Genomic DNA, 18,637 nt, shown 5'->3' on the forward strand with positions numbered 1-18,637 from the left:
GTTGACTTTTTCCATGGATAAAATATTCAGTATAGAGGAGAACATTATGTACAAGTTCAACTAAATAAACTGAATAACTTCACGCATAACCATTGTCTGTTTATTCTTTAATATTTCCAAGCAACAACCGAACATGTAGCTTTTTTCAAACAATGTCAGAGAAGACTGGACTACATTGGACAGGAACTGTCTCAAGAGACGAGGTCCAACAGGAGTGTTATTAACACAGAGTGGCACATAACTAACTACTGGAAAAGAAATGTATGTGACTAATTGTTTTGTCCTGTGAGCTTACATTAAACATATATATAGTGAAAATCCTTTGACTGCAAAATGTCTTCAGAAGTAATTTTGTTCAGAAGCCTCCAAATTCCCATTGGAATTTTGTGTGCAGCTGAAAAACAGCAGCCTTCGTTGTGGTCCATTTGAAGTAATGAAACTGAATTCAGCCTCTCAATAATAACAGACACAATGGACATTGCTTTATTTTCCTGTAGTCTCTGTATCACATTCATTGCAATCACTGTCCAGTTCACCAAAATCATCCTCCTCTTCATCGTCAAAATCATCATCGTCCTCATCTGTCCTGTGAGGGTCCCGTTTCTTCCGCCTGTTGCTTTGCCTTTGCTGGTCTGCTTCCTCTTCCACCTCTTCCTCCTCCTCCTCCTTCCTGTTCATCCTACAACAAACATACATTAGTTTAGTGCAGGGCTCTTCAGCTCCATGCCTGGAGGGCAGGTGTCCAGCACAGTCTCACATGGACACTGAAGAGAAACCAGAAACATCATCCTGTCCTAATAAATGGAATTTTATGACTGGTTGTAAGTAATAAATGAAAGAATATGAAAACTATCAATACTAAATGAACCGCTGAAGGCAATGCAAATACATAAAACTGGAACCTGGTTTAATGAGGTGGAGGTAAATTTGGACATTATGCAAGTTGTTTCTGATGATTGTACACTTGAACTGAGCAAATGAAATGGACTGTTGCAATGTGGAAATGTGTGTCATGGTCTGATCACCAATGTATGTGTTCTTGGAGCCAAAGAATCAAAGGACCATCCATAGTGTAAAGTTAAAAAGCCTGAGTTTGTCAGGATATGGGGTTGCAACTGTGGGTAACTTGCAGATATGTGAAGGATCTGCTGAAAAATATATTCAAAATGTGGAGCAATTTTGCTGCCTCCGAGACATCGTCTTTTTCAGAGACGTCCATTCTTATTTCAACATGACAATGCCAAGAAACGTTCTGCAGGTGTAACAACAGCATGGTTGCTTAATAAGAGAGTGCAGGTGCTAGTCTGGCCTGCCTGCACCCTGCGCCTATTGAAAACATGAAGTGCATTATGAATTAGTTTGCAAAGGAATTTTGATTATGATAGTACACTTACATAATAATAATAATATAACATAATAATAAAATAATAATAATATAACATAATAATAATATAACATAATAATAACAAGTGCAGCCCATTAAAATTCCCAATTAAAATGGCTAAATTTCCTTTGGGATCAATAAAGTATCTATCTATCTATCTATCTATCTATCTATCTATCTATCTATCTATCTATCTATCTATCTATCTATCTATCTATCTATCTATCTATCTATCTATCTATCTATCTATCTATCTATCTATCTATCTATCTATCTATCTATCTATCTATCTATCTATCTATCTATCTATCTATGATCTCTGTAAACATACAGTGTTACCTTGCTCTAGCATACCTGCACCAATAATTTGACAGAGGGGCGGCCACTTATTTTCCAACACTGCTGCAGAATTAAATGGTTAACATGTAAACAAAGTATTTCAGAATGGTTTGGTGTGAAATGCTCTGTTTTAGATAAGCTTACAGAGTCAGAGAGTATTGTCCACAATGGTGGTGACAGGAACCAAACGTCCGCCTTTAAAATCATCACAGAAAGTAAGTACACAAACCTTTTTTGAATATGCTGCCTAGTAGCTTGTTTAATGATTTACCAAAACACAATTCTAATTCATTTTGCTTGACTGTTTTCCACCATCTCTTTATCCCACAGAATTAAACACACTGTTTATGTTACTGTGCCTTTAAGCCTGGCATCTTTAAACAAGCTCTGTTCTGACTGGCTGTCTTGTGTTGTCCTGCATTTAAAAAGCAATTAAAAACACTCCTCATAACTTCAGCATGAGTGGGTGGGGCTAAGCTACTATAGGCTAAACAGGCAGCTATATTTGTTTGTTTTTGTGAGAATTAATTATTGAATTCCAAAAGGGCTGTATATGTATCTTAGATTTCAAATATGGACTGAGAAGTAAACGGTATGTTTTAAGACTTCTGCCATGTTTATATACACAAACACAAACTCCTTTATGTTAATTTAAAAAAAAGTTTCAGTGAAAAATATTTGAATTAAATTGTGGAAAACTTTCAAAATACAGGTTCTTTCATTTTTTTCTTATCCAGTCATGGTGAAAAATACATGCAGGAAACATGTGAGGCAAAACAGTCCCCAATGAAAACCTATTTTTTCCAGATTTATCAAAATTTTACCATCAACTACATCACATATTAAATGTTTAGCTTCACTGGTGGTTTTGGATAGTAAATAAAATGGCTATGTTTGTGTTGCAGACATGGTTCATCAACGCCACTGTAAAGAAATCAGAGTCGGCAAGTTTCATGTCAAACCACTCTAAATGACTTTGTTTACATACCAGCCACTGAATTATGAAGAAAAATCAGCAGAAAATGAATAATTTCCCCTCCATTTAAAGACATTTTATTTAGGATGTAGAAGACACAGCAGAGAGCAGAGATATGTCCACCAGATGGTGCTTATGTAACATCTAGCCAGTGGTGGACAGTAACTAAGTTAGTGCAGCAGCGTAAAAATTTGGGAGCACATACGTCTAAATGATGAACTAACCTAACTTTGTGTAAATAGAGCACAATAGAGAAACATGTACACATATGCAGTCGTGACTGGCATGTTTCTTTTTTTCTGAATTCATATAAACACTTTCATTTTATAGTAAATTAGTTTCAGTTAGTTTATGAACAGAGACCTACAGATCAACATAGTAAAGGAGCTCATCTGTGATCCTCAGTTTAAAGCAAGTTTTTATTCAACTTCTAACTAATTTACAAAGCAATCTTAAACTGAAACTTTGCTTGTGTGTAAAAAGTGATTTCAGAGCCACTCGGTTCTCCCTGATGGAAACTGTTTACCTTCAGTGTTTTGTGCTTATGATCATTTTAATAGACGTCAGCGTCACTAATTAATGACGTTCTATTAAAAGACTGGTTTACCAAGAGAGACGCTGGAGGACTTTCACCTGAAATGAGTTCATGAACAAGTCTTGTTACAAAAATGATAACATTAGAGTCATAATTAAATATTTTTGTACTTTTACTTTCAATACTTAAGTACATTTGAAGCCAAATACTTTTGTACTTTTACTCAAGTTGAGGTCTAGAGTAAGGACTTTTACTTGAGTAATATTTCACCTTGAGTGTCTCTACTTGAACTCAATTACATGATTTGTGTACTTCATCCACCTCTGCATCTAGCCCACGGCTGACCAGCTGAGTTTAACTGAAAACACCTGATTCAGTTAGTCAAGACTTTCAGTTTTCTGCCTAATAAAGCCAGGATGCTACACCTCCAAGATTGATCTATCTGCCAACAAGCCAAATGGTCCCTATTAGATGCATCAGTCTTCAGCTGTTTGAATCACACTAAACAAATGTAGCTTTGTTGTATAAAATATATCTGCTAACAAATACCAGCAGTTTTCTAAATTAGACTATAAATGAAATAACCAATCTAGTCAGTACATCAGAAATATCAATAATTGTCCATCTGTTTGGATCATACTTCACACTTTATATTCAAAAAAGTTAAGACAGTATATGAAATGCAAATAAAAACAGAAAATAGTGATTTATAAATCTATTTGTATTTTTAAAAAAACAGCGCAAAGACAAGATACGGTCAGAACAACACTCCTCAACAAGTGTTTGAATCCTGTGACCACTGATGAGGGATTAGAGGATGATTAACACAAGGCCAAAAACCACATATAAATGCCCTTGACCTTCGATCCCCCCAGATGGTACTGCACTAAACAGAAAAAAGCATGCTTCTGTAATGGGTATTACAGCATGGACTCAGGAACTACTACTACTTTGACAAACTGTGGTCAATAAACACTGTCCATTTCTGTGTCGACGAAAGTAAGTTTTACAGTGACAGTGTTACAGACAGTGGAAGTCATTTGTCAGCAGCATCCAGAAACACCACTGACTTCTCTGGACTCAAGCAGCTTACCTAAAAATGGATTGATGAACAGCAGAAATGTGTGCTGGGATCTGAGGAGTTAAACTTTCCCATTGATTCTGGAAATAATGGATGTTATGTTCTCTGGGCATCTTAACTGTTACCAGCATAAAGTTCAAAAGTCAGGGCCGGTCATGGAATTGTGGGGTATTAATTGGTAACTTACGCACAAAACCATCTGTGAAGGAACCAGTAATGTTAAACACATTCTGGAGAAACATATGCTGCCTTCTAGACCAAGCCACATACTGCCCACGTTACAACAGCATGGCTGTGTAACCAGAGAATTCAGATGCTAGATTGGCCTGTCTGCATTCCAAACCTGTCTCCCACTGAAAAAAAATGACCTTGATTGCATGGATTTGCTACATTCCACAACCAGCACAGCACTAATTTAAGATAATAAAGCACCGATTAGTCAAATCAGACAGTAGATAATGACACGAGCAGAATTTTTGAAATCAATACTTTTGGTAATAAAGCCATTTGCATTCATTCTAATCTTAAAAAAAAGAAAAACACTGCAAAGAAAAAATGTTTTTGTCTTTACAACGTTTACACTGCACCTAAATATCTCTCTCTCTCTCTCTCTTATCTATATATGCACACAGTTTAGGACAATGGTTCCAAGCTTCTAAGATATAGAAAAGCACATTCTTGGACTGAGTAAAATAGCTTCAAAATAGTGTCAGAGGTTCACAGAGAAACTCGTGTATTTGATGGAACAAAAAATATGACTGCATATAGTGGTGCAAACTTAAAAGACTACTGATATACTGGACTCATCCTTATGAACGCCTATCTGGCCATTAACTGTTGGAAATTCATCAGTTACACTTTGACTGGCTATCCGGAACACCGTTCTTATCAGTCCAAAGGGAAAGCAAACTTTTGTTTTTTTAATCTAAATGCTGGCTGGTCACCAGTAGCACACAGGTGCCTGCTCTGTACAGCATGACAACAGTGAGCCTTTCAGAGTGATATCACGTCTTTGAAAGTTATTCACAAGTTATATTTGAAGTATTTTACAGCAAGTGTATGTGAAACAATTGCGTATTGCCACGCTGTTCCATGGGCTTGTGTTTTGTTGTATAGCACCCTGTCTTGTCAGAGTTGGTGGAGGCTACATTGAGTGATGAAACCCACCTGAATATTTTGCAACCGTCAGAAGTGCTACCTTACAAGACTACTGAGTCTTTCTGTTTGGCTTTAGGAGTACGGCATGCAGCTTTCAGATACTTACGGAAGGACAATTTCTTCATTCTTGCCACATTTGGCACACAGTTCCAGTCTGAGGGCACACGGCTTACACATGATGTGATAGGCATCTTTCACTGTTTTCTGCAGGCATTTGACACTAGAGGGAGACAAAACATCAAGGAAGAGTCACTTTAGGATCAACGGAGGTGTCATGACTGGTTAGACTTATTGTTATACGTATTTGGGCACAATTTGGATGGATTTGACCCTTTCTGAGCATTCCGAAGTCATCGCACTTTACAGGTACTCAAGCATATTTGTGAGAAAACTAATCTGCTTTTCAGTTCCATTTCTGCCATTCCCACCTAGCTCCTAACTGCTTTTTGGGTTTAATGTTTGGGTTTGTTGTCATTTCACATGAGATTCTCTCAAAATGATGACTTACTTTCTCATAATTACGACTTAATATCTCATATTTATGAGATTCAATTTCATAAGTATGACTTAATGTGTCATAATTATGATGTAGCATCTCATAGATATTAGATTTAATATCATAATAATGACTTAGCATCTCATATTTATGACTTAATATCTCATATACACGAGATTAAAACACCTTTATTATGACCTAATACCTCATAAGTATGACTTAGCATCTCACAATTATGATGTCATCTAATTCATATTAGATTTAACATCATAATCATGATGTAGCATCTCATATTTATGACTTAATATCTCATATATACGAGATTAAACACATTAATTATGACCTAATACCTCATAAGTATGACTTAGCATCTCACAATTATGATGTCATCTAATTCATATTAGATTTAACATCATAATCATGACGTAGCATCTCATATTTATGACTTAATATCTCATATATACAAGATTAAACACATTAATTATGACCTAATACCTCATAAGAATGACTTAGCATCTCACAATTATGATGTCATCTAATTCATATTAGATTTAATATCATAATCATGACTTGGCATCTCATATTTATGACTTAATATCTCATATATATATACACGAGATTAAACACCTTTATTATGACCTAATACCTCATAAGTATGACTTAGCATCTCACAATAATGACCTACAATATCATAATTTAAACTTGGGTCCTCAGGTCATAATAATGAAATACGAAGTCATAATAATGGAAAACCTCATTATTAGGGTATGACTTACTAAAGTTATGAGTGGAAAAAAACGGTCTTCCACACATTTCTGACTGAGTGGTCAGTAAAATCTCACCATTTTCGCGGCTGAGTGAGGAATTTGTATTTGTTGTACTTCACTTTCCACTCCAGTATGTCTTTACACCGCTGACACAGACCTTCGTGGACCTTCGCGTTTGCTTTCTGGACAGTGAACAGACCTGAATTAGTTTCTGACGAACTTATAATGAAACATTCATTCGCTGGAGAGTCTGAAGTAAGCGACTCTGAACTGGCTAGCCAGCCGCCTTAGCTCCGTTAGCTCGCTACTCACCTTCACCTGCGGACTCGCTCCGTATTTGTCGTTTTTAAAGGCGGTCGTGTTCTGGTGCTTTTGGGTCCGAGAACGAGAACCGCCGCCTTTCTGAGAGCTCATCTGGGTCTGTCTGTGTGTCTAATTCAATAAACGCCGGTTCGAAAGACGAGGCTGAACTGTTCCCAGCTTCTTACTCGAATTATCCCGTTCCACCTTAAATGCTGCAGTAGTACCACTCTAGCGCCTCAGGCCGTACAATAATAACTACGGCACCATTTAAGGTGGAACGGAACAATTCGAATAGGAAACCGACTTCGGCCTCGTGCTCGAAGGCAGCATTGCTGGTGACGTAACGCGGATATCCCGGATGTAAACACTGCACATCTTTGGTTTTGGTGCAGATTTTTTCTGGATAAAATGAGTTTGAAGGGCCCAAACACGGCATATTCTGCTATTTTATTCCCCCCTTGAGCTCCACTTATGCGGTTTATGTGAGTTTATGTACCAAAGACATTCATAATTTCTCTTTTCTGACTATTTTCCATCTTTTCTTTATCCCTGATTCTCTATTCACACAGTCTTCCACAGTCCGCTGGCCGCAGGAGGCAGAACGATCCATTCAAAGTTCAGTTTTTCCAACTTTTGCTGTCGACTGCAGCAGTGAAATAAACTGAATGACGATTTTTTGAAGCCATTTATTTATTTAAACATTTCATCATTGAAGTCCAGGTGAACCCAAACAACTGAAAACCCGTATTACAGAAAATTAGATTATGGAGCAGCATCCTGATCTCTTCCTGCCTTAAAGCAGTAAAACTTTATTCTGATATTCGTCTATTTCATTGGTAACGCTGTCATCATGCACGGCTTCCTGCTGCTGTCCTTCGCATATAATGCATTGTTTTTGTGACATCACAAAGACGGGAGATTAAAAACTGTCTGTTTTACGAGTGGAGAGTGAACGGTATACTTTGAAACTTGAAAAAGTGTTGACGTACCATATAAAACGCTTTTATTTTAAACCACGGATTTCCATGATATTGGCCCTTTAAAAAAAAAACAACAAGAACTTCACAATTTTAATTGGATTAGTTTAAAAAGACCCCGCGACCCTGACGGAGAAGCGGCTTAGAAAATGGATGGATGGATAGTTTAAAAAGAATTAATAAAAAATCTTGATAAAAAAGTTATAATAATATTTTGATTTTTTTTTTCAAATAACATGAAACATGAATGTCGATAAGGGGAACACATTTCTAAGTGTGAAGAAATGATAAAAAAAATAGCGAAAAAAAAACAATGGCTCGATCCCAAATGGCTCCCTCCTGCCAATGTATTGTACAACGTAGGTCCTATAATTGGCTTCTACAGCCAAGTAGTGCGCTAAGTGTCTGAGAGTTGTGCAGCGTATGGTTCAATAACAATGTCTTATATGCCATAATGATGTTATATCGTGGACCATCTGACTGCAGAAGCGCTTACTTCATGACCTACATAGTGCACTACATAGGGAGCATGGAGCCATTTGGGATTCAGCCGGAGGATGCGCGGCGGTGTTTGGTGTTTCTCACTATTTGTTTGTCCCTATTGGAGACGCGGCGTCATTGTAGTAAACGCTGATTGGCTCGCCGAGACGTCACTCAAGCACAGTCGTGTTTTCCGTACGTCTGATTGGTCGAATGGCGCTTTCCAACAGTGTGACGTGCGTGTTTGGTCCTTCCCCCAAGACCCTAAGAAATCCGGTGAAGCGCGAGCTGCCCGGTTTCGCTGCTCGCTCTCGACACTTCGCGCCGGTCGATTTGAGGAACGGCGGCCGAGGATTTTGTCCTCTTATGGTGGATTTGGAGTGTCAGAAACGTTTATAATTGGGACCACATGTTGACGAGGCTTGCCGAGCTCCAGCGGTCGGCGGACGGTGTCGGAAGAGTCTCGAGGCGGCGTAGCACGAACGTTACATCTCCGCAGCTCCGCGGAAGGAGGAGGGAGCAACCGGCGCGCTGCTGCCGCTGCGGCTACGGAAACGTATTGGCTGATATTACTGACCGTGCTCGATAAACCGCCGGATACATCGCTCCATATCCCCGTAAACGGAACAGAAAAGGCTCGGTAGGTCGGCTACACCACTCACTGCCTCATAACGAGATTCCTACCCCGGAGAGAAACTCCGACACCGGAGAGTCCGTCGGCAGCCAACGGCGGGTTTTGACTGAGGGAGACTTCCGCCAATAACGAGCAGCGGTTTCTGTCCACAGGTATCTGGCGTTGGCTTCTTTCTCCGGTTTTCCGGTCCACCTTAAATGGCGCAGCGGTTACATTCTGGCGCCTGACGTGACTGTAACATTTAAGCCGTTTAAGGTGGAGCGGAGAATTCGAGGAGGGAGCCAAACGTCAGGCACTTATCAGTCGGCTAACTAGTTAGCAGCTACCTTGGACTGTTTAAATAACGTTATGAATAGAAGAAATTTAGCTTTACATTAGTAAAAAAACCAGAAGGTCTGTTAAAAAGGTCAACAGCGGCCTTATCTCGCTTTATGAATGAAGTACAGTTGCCCTGCTGAAGCCTTTATCTTAGTCACTGTAATGAATGTATTACTCTGCAGCTGTGACTCACACGGCTGATAAGAGCGCTCAGATGGCGATGTTTCCCACAAAACTGCATTTCTCAGCTGGAGAATTTAAGCCAAAAGTAAAGATTGTAAAACCGGAAAGTCCCTCGTCTCCTCTCTTCGGCTAAATGTTTGTCACTGAAGTTTAAAGTAGTATTTAAACCCTGTAAACGGTTCGAAATGTGCAGTTTACTGTCCAGTTTATACGGAAACTGAGCTGCCAAAACGAGGCCATTTGGAATTGTTGTTGTGATGTTAGGAGAACCCAGCCCATTCATGTTGAAGTTATAAGGAGTGTTTCAGCCCAAACTGCTCCTCCAATGAGGTGTGATGCAGGGCAGCCAATCAGAACACAGGTCATTTACATGCACCAACCCTAAAGACAGATCAACAGAAGCAGCCTATTTAATTCTGATGACGAGAGGTTGGAAAATGGTTGTGTGATGTATGAATTAGGAATGGGTCTCCCCTCTTCTTCTGTTGGACGGTGTAGCTATCCAGCTAACCTAGACCCCCAAGGATGCTTCACAACGCTGTTTTCAGTAAGCTGGATAATTCGATCCAAACTCTGGACTGTCCAATGGAAACGTCTTATTTTTCTCCTAGAGATTTGTTGGGCCTCATTTACGCCTGGTCTTATCATACGTCCAAGGGTGATCTGATCATCAGTGGACGCTAAAAACCTCCCGATCTGTCCATGTTGAAGAAGGATGGCTTGAGTCGACTGTCTTCACAGCAGAGACGAGAGCAGCTGCGTAACATATTTCTTCGTCTCCTCTAGTTTGTCAGTGCTATGCATAAACAGTCCATGCAGTCATAATATAAGCAGGAGGCTGGTGTATTGTTGTGTAGTATACCAGTATAGGGGATAGAAAGCAATAGCCAGTCTCTTAGGGTTAGACTTAACATGGACACCAGACCGAGGAGGCTTGTCTGAGGAGCCACTTGAGTTGGTCAGCTGCAGTGGATGGCATTGCAGTTTCCTTGTCTGAACACCAAGTCATGGACCAGCTGGCACTGAAGCCTGAATGACTGTAATGTTACCACAATCCAGTAATGTCTCGTGGTCGGAGGAGCGAGTGTATGGGAGACACAAATGAGACAAATGACTTGAGAAATTCGTCAAAGCTAAACTTAACCTCTTGTTAGAATTCATTGTTTCTCCTTAATTGGTACAGCAGTCATATTCAAGCACCAGTACAACTGCTTGAATGTATCTGCTGCTCCATTTAAGGTGGAATGGAAAATTTGAACAAGAAGTTGCCTCAGAAATTCAGACTCTAACAAGATTTGGCACATATTTTGCTACAAAGCACTGTTGACACAAGTTTATCAATATATTGTTTAGTTTAGTTTTTGCTGTTTTCCACGCTGAAATATTTCAGGATTACTTTAGTTGTTCCTTAGCTCTTCTCTCGGACAGGCTTGACGTGTAACCTGTCCGGTTGATGGTTAAATCCTGCTCTGTGAACCCTAGTCCAACCCCAGGGACATCTAGCATGTCCATGGTATTTTCCAGCCAGATAATCAAGGGCTGGCGAATGCTAATGCTGAACCTGGCTCAGGTCAGAGGAAATGGGACGCAACAGAAAAGTGGAGTAGTCAGGAATCCCCAAGGTCTGGATCCAAGCCCTCTAGTCTAGACTCATCGGGCCCATCCTTTCAGTTGAGCTCAGAGAGGGAAGTGCCTGTGTTAAGTGCCTCAGGGAAGCTGAACTGCAGCGTGAGTCAGTCTGATTCCACTGCACAAGCTCTTGAACTGCCATGAATCGTGGCTTGGAGATATTGCTCTCTAGTTCAGCATCGCCTCATTGTAGGACATGCAAAGTTGCGGGGAGTTCTAGGGAAATTGTGTCTAGTGAGTGTGGAGCTTTCTTGGTATCACATGACTAACATAATGCTGAAATGGAGGCTAAGTGCTTTTTGAATGCTTATTTTTTTTTTGTTTTGAGTGCTGAGATGGTACTAATGGGACTGTTTTAATGAATGCAGGGAATTACATCACTGACAGTTGATTATTTTCATTCTCTAGGTTCTTTTCTATCCTTGGATGCCTGTTAGGTTTAAAACTCCAAAGGCTAGACTGGGACTAGTTGAGTTAAGGTTCAGTCCAACACTAGGTGACTATCTATTTAGAAAGGCCATATAGAGTGCTTTGTTTACACGCAAATCGATTTTCATCATTTTAATTGTTAAGACTTAAGCAGAGTCATTCAGAGTGGTTTGATGTGAAGTAATCGGTTGTAGAGAAACTTGGCAACTCAGAATTGTTTACAGTGGTTGTGGTGGTGGGAACAAGTTGTCTGAAGAGTGTGCTGCCACTAAAAGCTACCTCACAGAAAGTTATAACATGAAATGGTTTAGAATAATGCTGGCTGATGTCCAAGGCACTGTTTTGCAATTTGCTTTATCGGATTTACCATATTTATTGTTTTAAAGGAAATAAAATGGCTACATTTACATTGCAGATATCATGACTCTTGGTTCTCATCACCATTGCTGCAAGTAAAATCCACAAGTTGTTTTAACAGAGAACCATTTCACATGAAAGCACTCTGAAATGATTTTGTTTACATCTAAATGACTGAAAAAGACAGAAATCTTAAATTGGTGGAGTGCTGGAATGCAGAGTCTCCGTCAAACCAGGTTTACTTTTAGGGTTTCCCAAAACCTGTTCATGAAGGACCACAGTGCCACACAGTTTTGTGTTTCCTTCAACATGACTAGTTCATGACTCATGAAGGGATGGATAATTAGCAGAGGAGCATCCAGGACTGGATTTGTGGAATCTTGGTTAATGACTGTGTCTCTGTCTAGAAAACCACCAGTACAGTTTTTGAAGTACACGAGAAATACAGAGGGATCTTCATACTAATCTCATTTCTTGCCCCCTTGCCAGTGATTTTAGGATGAATCACCTCTCTCTGAGTGAGCTATGCTGTCTGTTCTGCTGCCCGCCATGCCCGAGCAAGATCGCCTCCAAGCTGGCCTTCCTGCCCCCTGAGCCCACCTACACGCTCATGTGCGATGAGAGCGGCAGCCGCTGGACGCTGCACCTGTCCGAACGTGCTGACTGGCAGTACTCGGCGCGTGAGAAGGACGCTATAGAGTGCTTCATGACGAGGACGTCTCGGGGGAACCGGATCGCCTGCATGTTCGTCCGGTGCTCGCCCAACGCTCGCTACACGCTGCTGTTCTCCCACGGCAATGCAGTGGATCTGGGCCAGATGAGCAGCTTCTACATCGGCCTTGGCTCACGCATCAACTGCAACGTCTTCTCCTACGACTACTCTGGCTACGGAGCCAGCTCAGGCAAGCCCTCCGAGAAGAACCTGTATGCGGATGTGGACGCTGCCTGGCAAGCTCTACGGACAAGGTAAGGAAGCTTGCTGTAGCTCATGGTAGTTCTTAAAATATTTGTCCAATCGGACATCATTTCTCTGGTATTTTTTGGGCTTAGAGTAGTTTCACATTTCACATTCAGGATCATCATAACTTCTCTTTCACATTTAACAGACTTTACTGTACATTTACTCTGCCAAAAATACAAAAAGATTGTGCCGTTTGTGGCTGCAATGATTGTGCCAGAGTGCTTCCTATAAGTTGACATCAATCTTTCAAATGCTGTGGAGGAAATTTTGGCCCACTCATCTTTAAAGAATTGCTTTCAGCCCCGTTGTAGATCTTTCCAGTATGAAGTTTACTGTCACAGCATCTGCATCTGCTACCAAAACTTTGTTTCTTTCGAGCCATTCAGATGTGGACATGCTCATGTGCTTTGGATTGCTGCATAACTCAGTTGGGTTGGAGCAAGTAGCCCAGGCCGTGAAGCAGCAAAGCACCGTACACAGTCATACTACCACCGCCATGTTTCACTGTTGGGATGATGCTCTTAATGTGGAATGCTGTGTTAGTGTTACAGAAAATGAAACGGGAACCATTCTTCTAAAAACTTCCACTTTCGATTCAGAACAGAACAAGGCGTGGGATCATCAAGGTGTTGTTTTTGCAATGTGACACAAGCCTTAATGTTCCTCATGATTAGGAGTGGCTTTTGCCTTGCAACTCCCATAGATATCATTTTTACCCAGCCTGTTTGTCTCTCTTTATTTACTCATTATCAACTACATCTAGTTGATTTTTTTCATTGAGTAATTAAGGGGGAAATTACTTGGTACTAGATACTGATCGTCCTTCAGTGAATGAAATAAAATAATTTTAGAACTATTTTTATGCCTTTTCAGGTCCTTGTCTTATATTAAACTTAGTTTGAAATAGTACTAGCATTTAGTTTAGAATGTAATTAAATATCTCAAATAGGTAGAAATAGAAGAAATCTAGAGGAGGAAAATCCATTTTTCGTAGCACTGTACTTTTTTCTTAGGCCTACTTTTTGGCAACTGGCATCGTGTAGCACTAGTTCAAATTCAGAATGTTCTTAAAAGGAGGTTGATTGATTATCAACTTCACTAAAGTGAAGTCTCAGCTTAATTTTACATTGTTAATTTAGGATTTTAGTTGTTTATCTGATGATTGATGGCTGTCGCCGTTGCTAAAGTAAAGCTATTATTAGAAATGTCAAGTTTTATTTGCTCTCTGGTTGGTGCTGGATTGGCTCAGACAGAATTGCGCCAGGCTAAACTTAGTACTGTTGGCTGATTCAGACTTGGGCAGAGGAAGTTCTTGGGCAGTATTTGGGCTCTTAGCTCAATTTCAGGCCTGATTAAAGCTGTATCCCAGTTTGGCCCAGCCTTGTTCTTCGAGTCTCAGAGCATCTGTTCTGTTGGTCTTGTCTGTAATCTATACTGTGATCTACAGTGACTCAAAGCTTTCAGACCCATATAAATATTACAGTCAGATATGTCAGATAAGGAATGCTGCTTGGTCTCCAGCAGTTAGTTAAAGTGGATTTCGTAAAAACCCAGCGTAATGAAATAACTGAGAAACGAATGTGAGCATAGTCGTTCAGGGTGGTTTGAAGTAAAACGATGCAGTGAGGAGAAACTTACTGACTCGATTTCTTTCCGGTGGTGATGGGAACCAGGGCTGTGATGTCTACACACTTTGTGTTTTTCTGTGTAATGTTGTTGGTAAAATACAAGGTGATTCAAAAAAGATTCATCCGATTTCAAAATGATTTATTTCACTGTTAAATCATTACAGAACAATGCAGTAAACTGTAAATGGTGTAAGTGAGCATAAAGATTATTATACAAGTGCTCAAGATGAACCTCCTCCAGCTGTACGGACAGCATCAACGCCATAGTCAGATTCATGGATTGAGCATGTCGGGTGTTTCTTTCCAGACTATTATGCCTCACAACGCATTGCATGTACCCCTCCACCGTGAATGGATTAAAAAGTATATTTTATATCAAACTATTCTCAAAACTATCATTACAAAAATATATATTTCTCTGACAACACTCATGAATTTTCCTCAGGACGAGCAGAGATGAAGCGAACGCCACTTAACAGTAGACTAATTATATTTAAAGCATTGCTTAGTGTGATAACAGTGGTCATTTGGTCAATCGTCTGAGATCACCGACTGTTTTAAGTAATCTAGTATGGGAAGGCCAGCCCTCGCGACTCTTCGTCCTTTGCGATGCTTTTTGCTCAACTTCATGTGCAACCTCTAGGCTACAGTTTTTCGTTTGTTGATCTCAGGCCATTTCAGGTAGACAGCGGTCTGCATTGCTTTGTTCATTGTTCTTTACTCTACTTTTAAGCCAGTGAAGGTTAGACGAGCTGATCTTCTTGTAGTTCTCTGCTAAAATTTTTTTTTTTCCCAGACATTCTGGAAAAGACTAGATATGAATATATGCACATAGGAATATGTGACTTTCTTAAACAAGGCAAAGTACAGCTTCAAACCGGCTTCTTCGTTTGAGTTCCTCTCTACTTCTGGATTGACCGTCCTTGCTGTCGTCTCTTCCCGTGGCACCAGATTTGTTACTCTGATTCTGTCAATTCTTGCTTTTTTCTTGTTTTCCTGTTTGTCAGTCTTCCCTTTTTCTGAAGTTGTGCTGCTGACATGGTTCTCAGTTACTCCAGTGTTTGTTCACCTTTCAACGCACATAAACAAACAAAAGCATTTGGATGCTATAGCCGTTATTGACCCCCAACCCCCTGAAGATGCCTCCAGCCCTTCCCCCGCTTCCTCAACTATACACTCTGTTGGCTGATTGATGTTCAGTTGAAGAACCTGTGCTGCACAGGCTGAATGGCTTTGGGAGGGTCATTGTTTTGAGCTGTTGTTCAACGTGCAGCACGGCTCAGAAATTGAACTGCCGAAAAAAAGCCACCAGTGTTTTAAGTCACCACAACCCCAAGCCTGGAGAAAGTTGGTGAATTTTCTTTGACATGGGTAGTAATAACTGGGCGTTGTTTATATTGATAAGGCCTTGAAAGTTTACAGTTTTTTTTTCTCTCGATTACGGTTTTCAGTACTTGATGGCATAATGAGCTACACTGTTAGAAATTAAAGTTCTGTGCAGGTTCGTATTTTGTTCCTCCAGGTACAAACATTGTAAATGTGCCTTCAAAGCTACAACAGCGGCTTTAAGGTCCAGCTATGAACATTGGATGCATATTTGTACCTTTTCATAATTGAATGTTTTAAAACCGAACAGTAAATAAAAAGGCCTGGAGACGAGACGGGGTGTGCAGTCAATACAACTCATACCTTTATTTCTGAGAGTGTAGTTAATCAGAAAGGCCGTCTCTATTCTAGGTTAGCGAAGATGCCATTCTCATTTTCATGAACGTAGCATAAACCAAACGAAAAGCAAATGTGTCTCTTATCCACAGTGAAGTTTCACTGGTTTTTGAAAGCCCACCCACATGTATTAAGACATTTTTGCACATAGATATTTGTCTGCGTCTTGGCCTTGTGTTCATACAAAAGTGGTTCAGCTATAAACAGAGATTTCTGAAGATGCTCTGCAGTGATGTTCTTGGAATATTCAGTTTTCTGTGTTTTGCTTGGATGCGTGAAACTTTTGAAACGCTAACATCCCGTTCTTATCCTGCTCCTCCAGTGTGCTCTGAAACATGACTGGCATGATATTGTTTCTCAGCAATTTAGAGGTGATGTTTGGGGTTATCGTGTTGACCGAATTTGGCCTTTTGATTTCGTTTTCGTTAAACCAAAGTAAAGAGGCATCAGAATGCACTACAGTTCTTTTTTAAGCGAGTGGGTTGCCTCAACTGCAAATATTAAAAATACAGTGGTGTAGCTGTGGCAATTTAAAAAACCGCACGACAGCAAGCAGTAGGCTTTCTTTTGCTTTTTGTAGCTTTTATTTTCTGGCAGTAATCAGGCTTTGAATCTGTGTGAATTTTGAATTAAAGAGGTCTGAGGCATGCAGGGTTTTTACCAAGCCTCTGTCACATTGTATGAAGATCTTTGCTTTAGCTTTGTGGCCGTATGTTGTGCCGTATGTTGTGCCGTCATGCCCAAGTGAGCGTTTTCAAGTCATTTTCCGGATTCATACAGGTTTTCAAAAATGTTGCTGTTATGGAAAAAGAATGGAAAAACGAAATTTTTCAAAATATTTGAGTAAGTGTGGACGAGGCCCGAGACCACGTAAACAAATGGAATTGTTTGCGTTTCCGCTCGATTACAATAAAAATCTACAGCCGCACCAGGCCTTCGTGGGCGAAGCTTGGCGACCCCTGGTTGAACGCACAGTTTAACCTAATGAGGTTTTATGTTAAAGCATTTATTGTCCGTTTAATTTATCTTGTGCACTGTGCTGCAGTCCTAGCTTCATTTTAGCATGGTTAAAAGGGAACGCAGAATTAAACCACTAAGATGTAAACAGTCATTCAGCGTGGTTTGGTGTGAACCTATCGTTCGAGAGAGACTTACCAAGTCAGAATTGTTCACAGTGGTGGTGATGGTAACCAGACATGAGTTTAAAGGCAAATTCCACTGCTTTTTAGTAAAAGTACATAATTCAGTCATTTGAGTTGTAAAGTCATTTGAAGTGTTTTGATGTGAAGATTTTGTCACAGTGGTGCTGATAAGAATCAAGACTTGCGATGTTTACAGCACAAATACAGACGATCCAAAACCACCAGTGAACCTACACGAGTCTTCTGAGTTTTTATGTGATGCTGATGATCAAATAATAGTAAATCTAATGAGGTTAAATGAGATTTTCCTTAGGGACAGTTTTGCTTCACAATACACTGCATATACTTCTCTGCCTTTAAAGGATTTTAATAAAATGTTTATGTGTATATTTGAAGCTAAAACAAATGTCTCAGACGTCAGTGTGTTAATAATATTTCATGTAATAACTTTCTGTGAGGGAGCTTTAAAAGTTATTAAACTCTCCAGTCGTCTGGTTTCTGCCGCCACCACCGTGAGCAATTCTGACTGTGTAAGTCTCTTTAGATCGTAGCATTTCTCACCAAACTACTCTGAAGGACTTGCATTTTAACCATTTACTTGTGCAGAAATTTGGAAGGATTGCTTCTATTTTTAAAGCTCCTTCACAGTGTAAACGATCCCGATAGTTTTCAGATGATTTTTGCTCATTTTTTTTATATATATATCGAGATTGGTTTAATTCTCACAGTCTGCTACCTTTGCAGTTGCTCTTCTCTGACTTGTACCACAGAATGTGACCACATACTGTCACATGTGCTGGCTTTGTGTGCATGTATGCTCTGCTTATGGGTCAGGAGAAGCTAATGCTGCTGAATGCGAGCTAAAGATCGCAGTGCAGTTGTTCAGGCCAGAGAAATGCAAAATACAAAGAGGCTTTGTGTACGTGAGCACATGAATGCTTCAGTGCGTCTATGCGACAGCAGCTTATGTGTGTGTATGCGTTTGTCTCGCCATGTGTGGGTGTGTTAAAATGCACTCTTGCTCTCGTGTGTGTGTGTGTGTGTGTGTGTGTGTGTGTGTGTGTGTGTGGTGTCAGTAAGCACAGCTGATGCTCTTGAACACGTTCTGTCCCTGTTTGACAAATTTCATCCCTGGGGC

The 18,637-nt window shown here is 40.1% G+C and overlaps 2 protein-coding genes across 2 annotated transcripts in view; one reads left to right on the top strand and one right to left on the bottom strand.

Moving 5' to 3' along the window:
* Window positions 1-78: 78 nt before the first annotated feature.
* c20h9orf85 (chromosome 20 C9orf85 homolog) lies at window positions 79-7,335 on the bottom strand. Its single transcript, XM_017709631.2, has 4 exons — window positions 7,049-7,335; window positions 6,812-6,918; window positions 5,580-5,693; window positions 79-679 (listed from the first exon to the last, which is right to left on the bottom strand). Exons 1-4 carry the CDS (start codon window positions 7,148-7,150, stop codon window positions 484-486), a joined length of 519 nt encoding a protein of 172 aa, XP_017565120.1. The 5' UTR covers window positions 7,151-7,335; the 3' UTR covers window positions 79-483.
* Window positions 7,336-8,756: 1,421 nt separating this feature from the next.
* Window positions 8,757-18,637, top strand: part of abhd17b (abhydrolase domain containing 17B, depalmitoylase) — a 30,047-nt gene continuing 20,166 nt past the window's right edge. The window contains exons 1-2 of the mRNA XM_017709647.2: window positions 8,757-9,136; window positions 12,536-13,012. Coding sequence (XP_017565136.1) covers window positions 12,546-13,012 — 467 coding nt within the window. The 5' untranslated portion in view covers window positions 8,757-9,136; window positions 12,536-12,545. The remainder of the gene's footprint in view (window positions 9,137-12,535; window positions 13,013-18,637) is intronic.

The sequence above is a fragment of the Pygocentrus nattereri genome, chromosome 20 (assembly GCF_015220715.1).
Source record: "Pygocentrus nattereri isolate fPygNat1 chromosome 20, fPygNat1.pri, whole genome shotgun sequence".
Lineage (NCBI taxonomy): Eukaryota > Metazoa > Chordata > Actinopteri > Characiformes > Serrasalmidae > Pygocentrus > Pygocentrus nattereri.

Excerpts from the sequence above, each read along its gene's own strand:
- c20h9orf85 (XM_017709631.2), bottom strand. The coding sequence starts at position 7,150 with ATGAGCTCTCAGAAAGGCGGCGGTTCTCGTTCTCGGACCCAAAAGCAC. Across the intron at positions 6,919-7,048 it reads GAGCGAGTCCGCAGGTGAAG|AAAGCAAACGCGAAGGTCCA; the intron begins GTGAGTAGCGAG and ends TTCACTGTCCAG. Across the intron at positions 680-5,579 it reads AATGAAGAAATTGTCCTTCC|GATGAACAGGAAGGAGGAGG; the intron begins GTAAGTATCTGA and ends TGTTTGTTGTAG.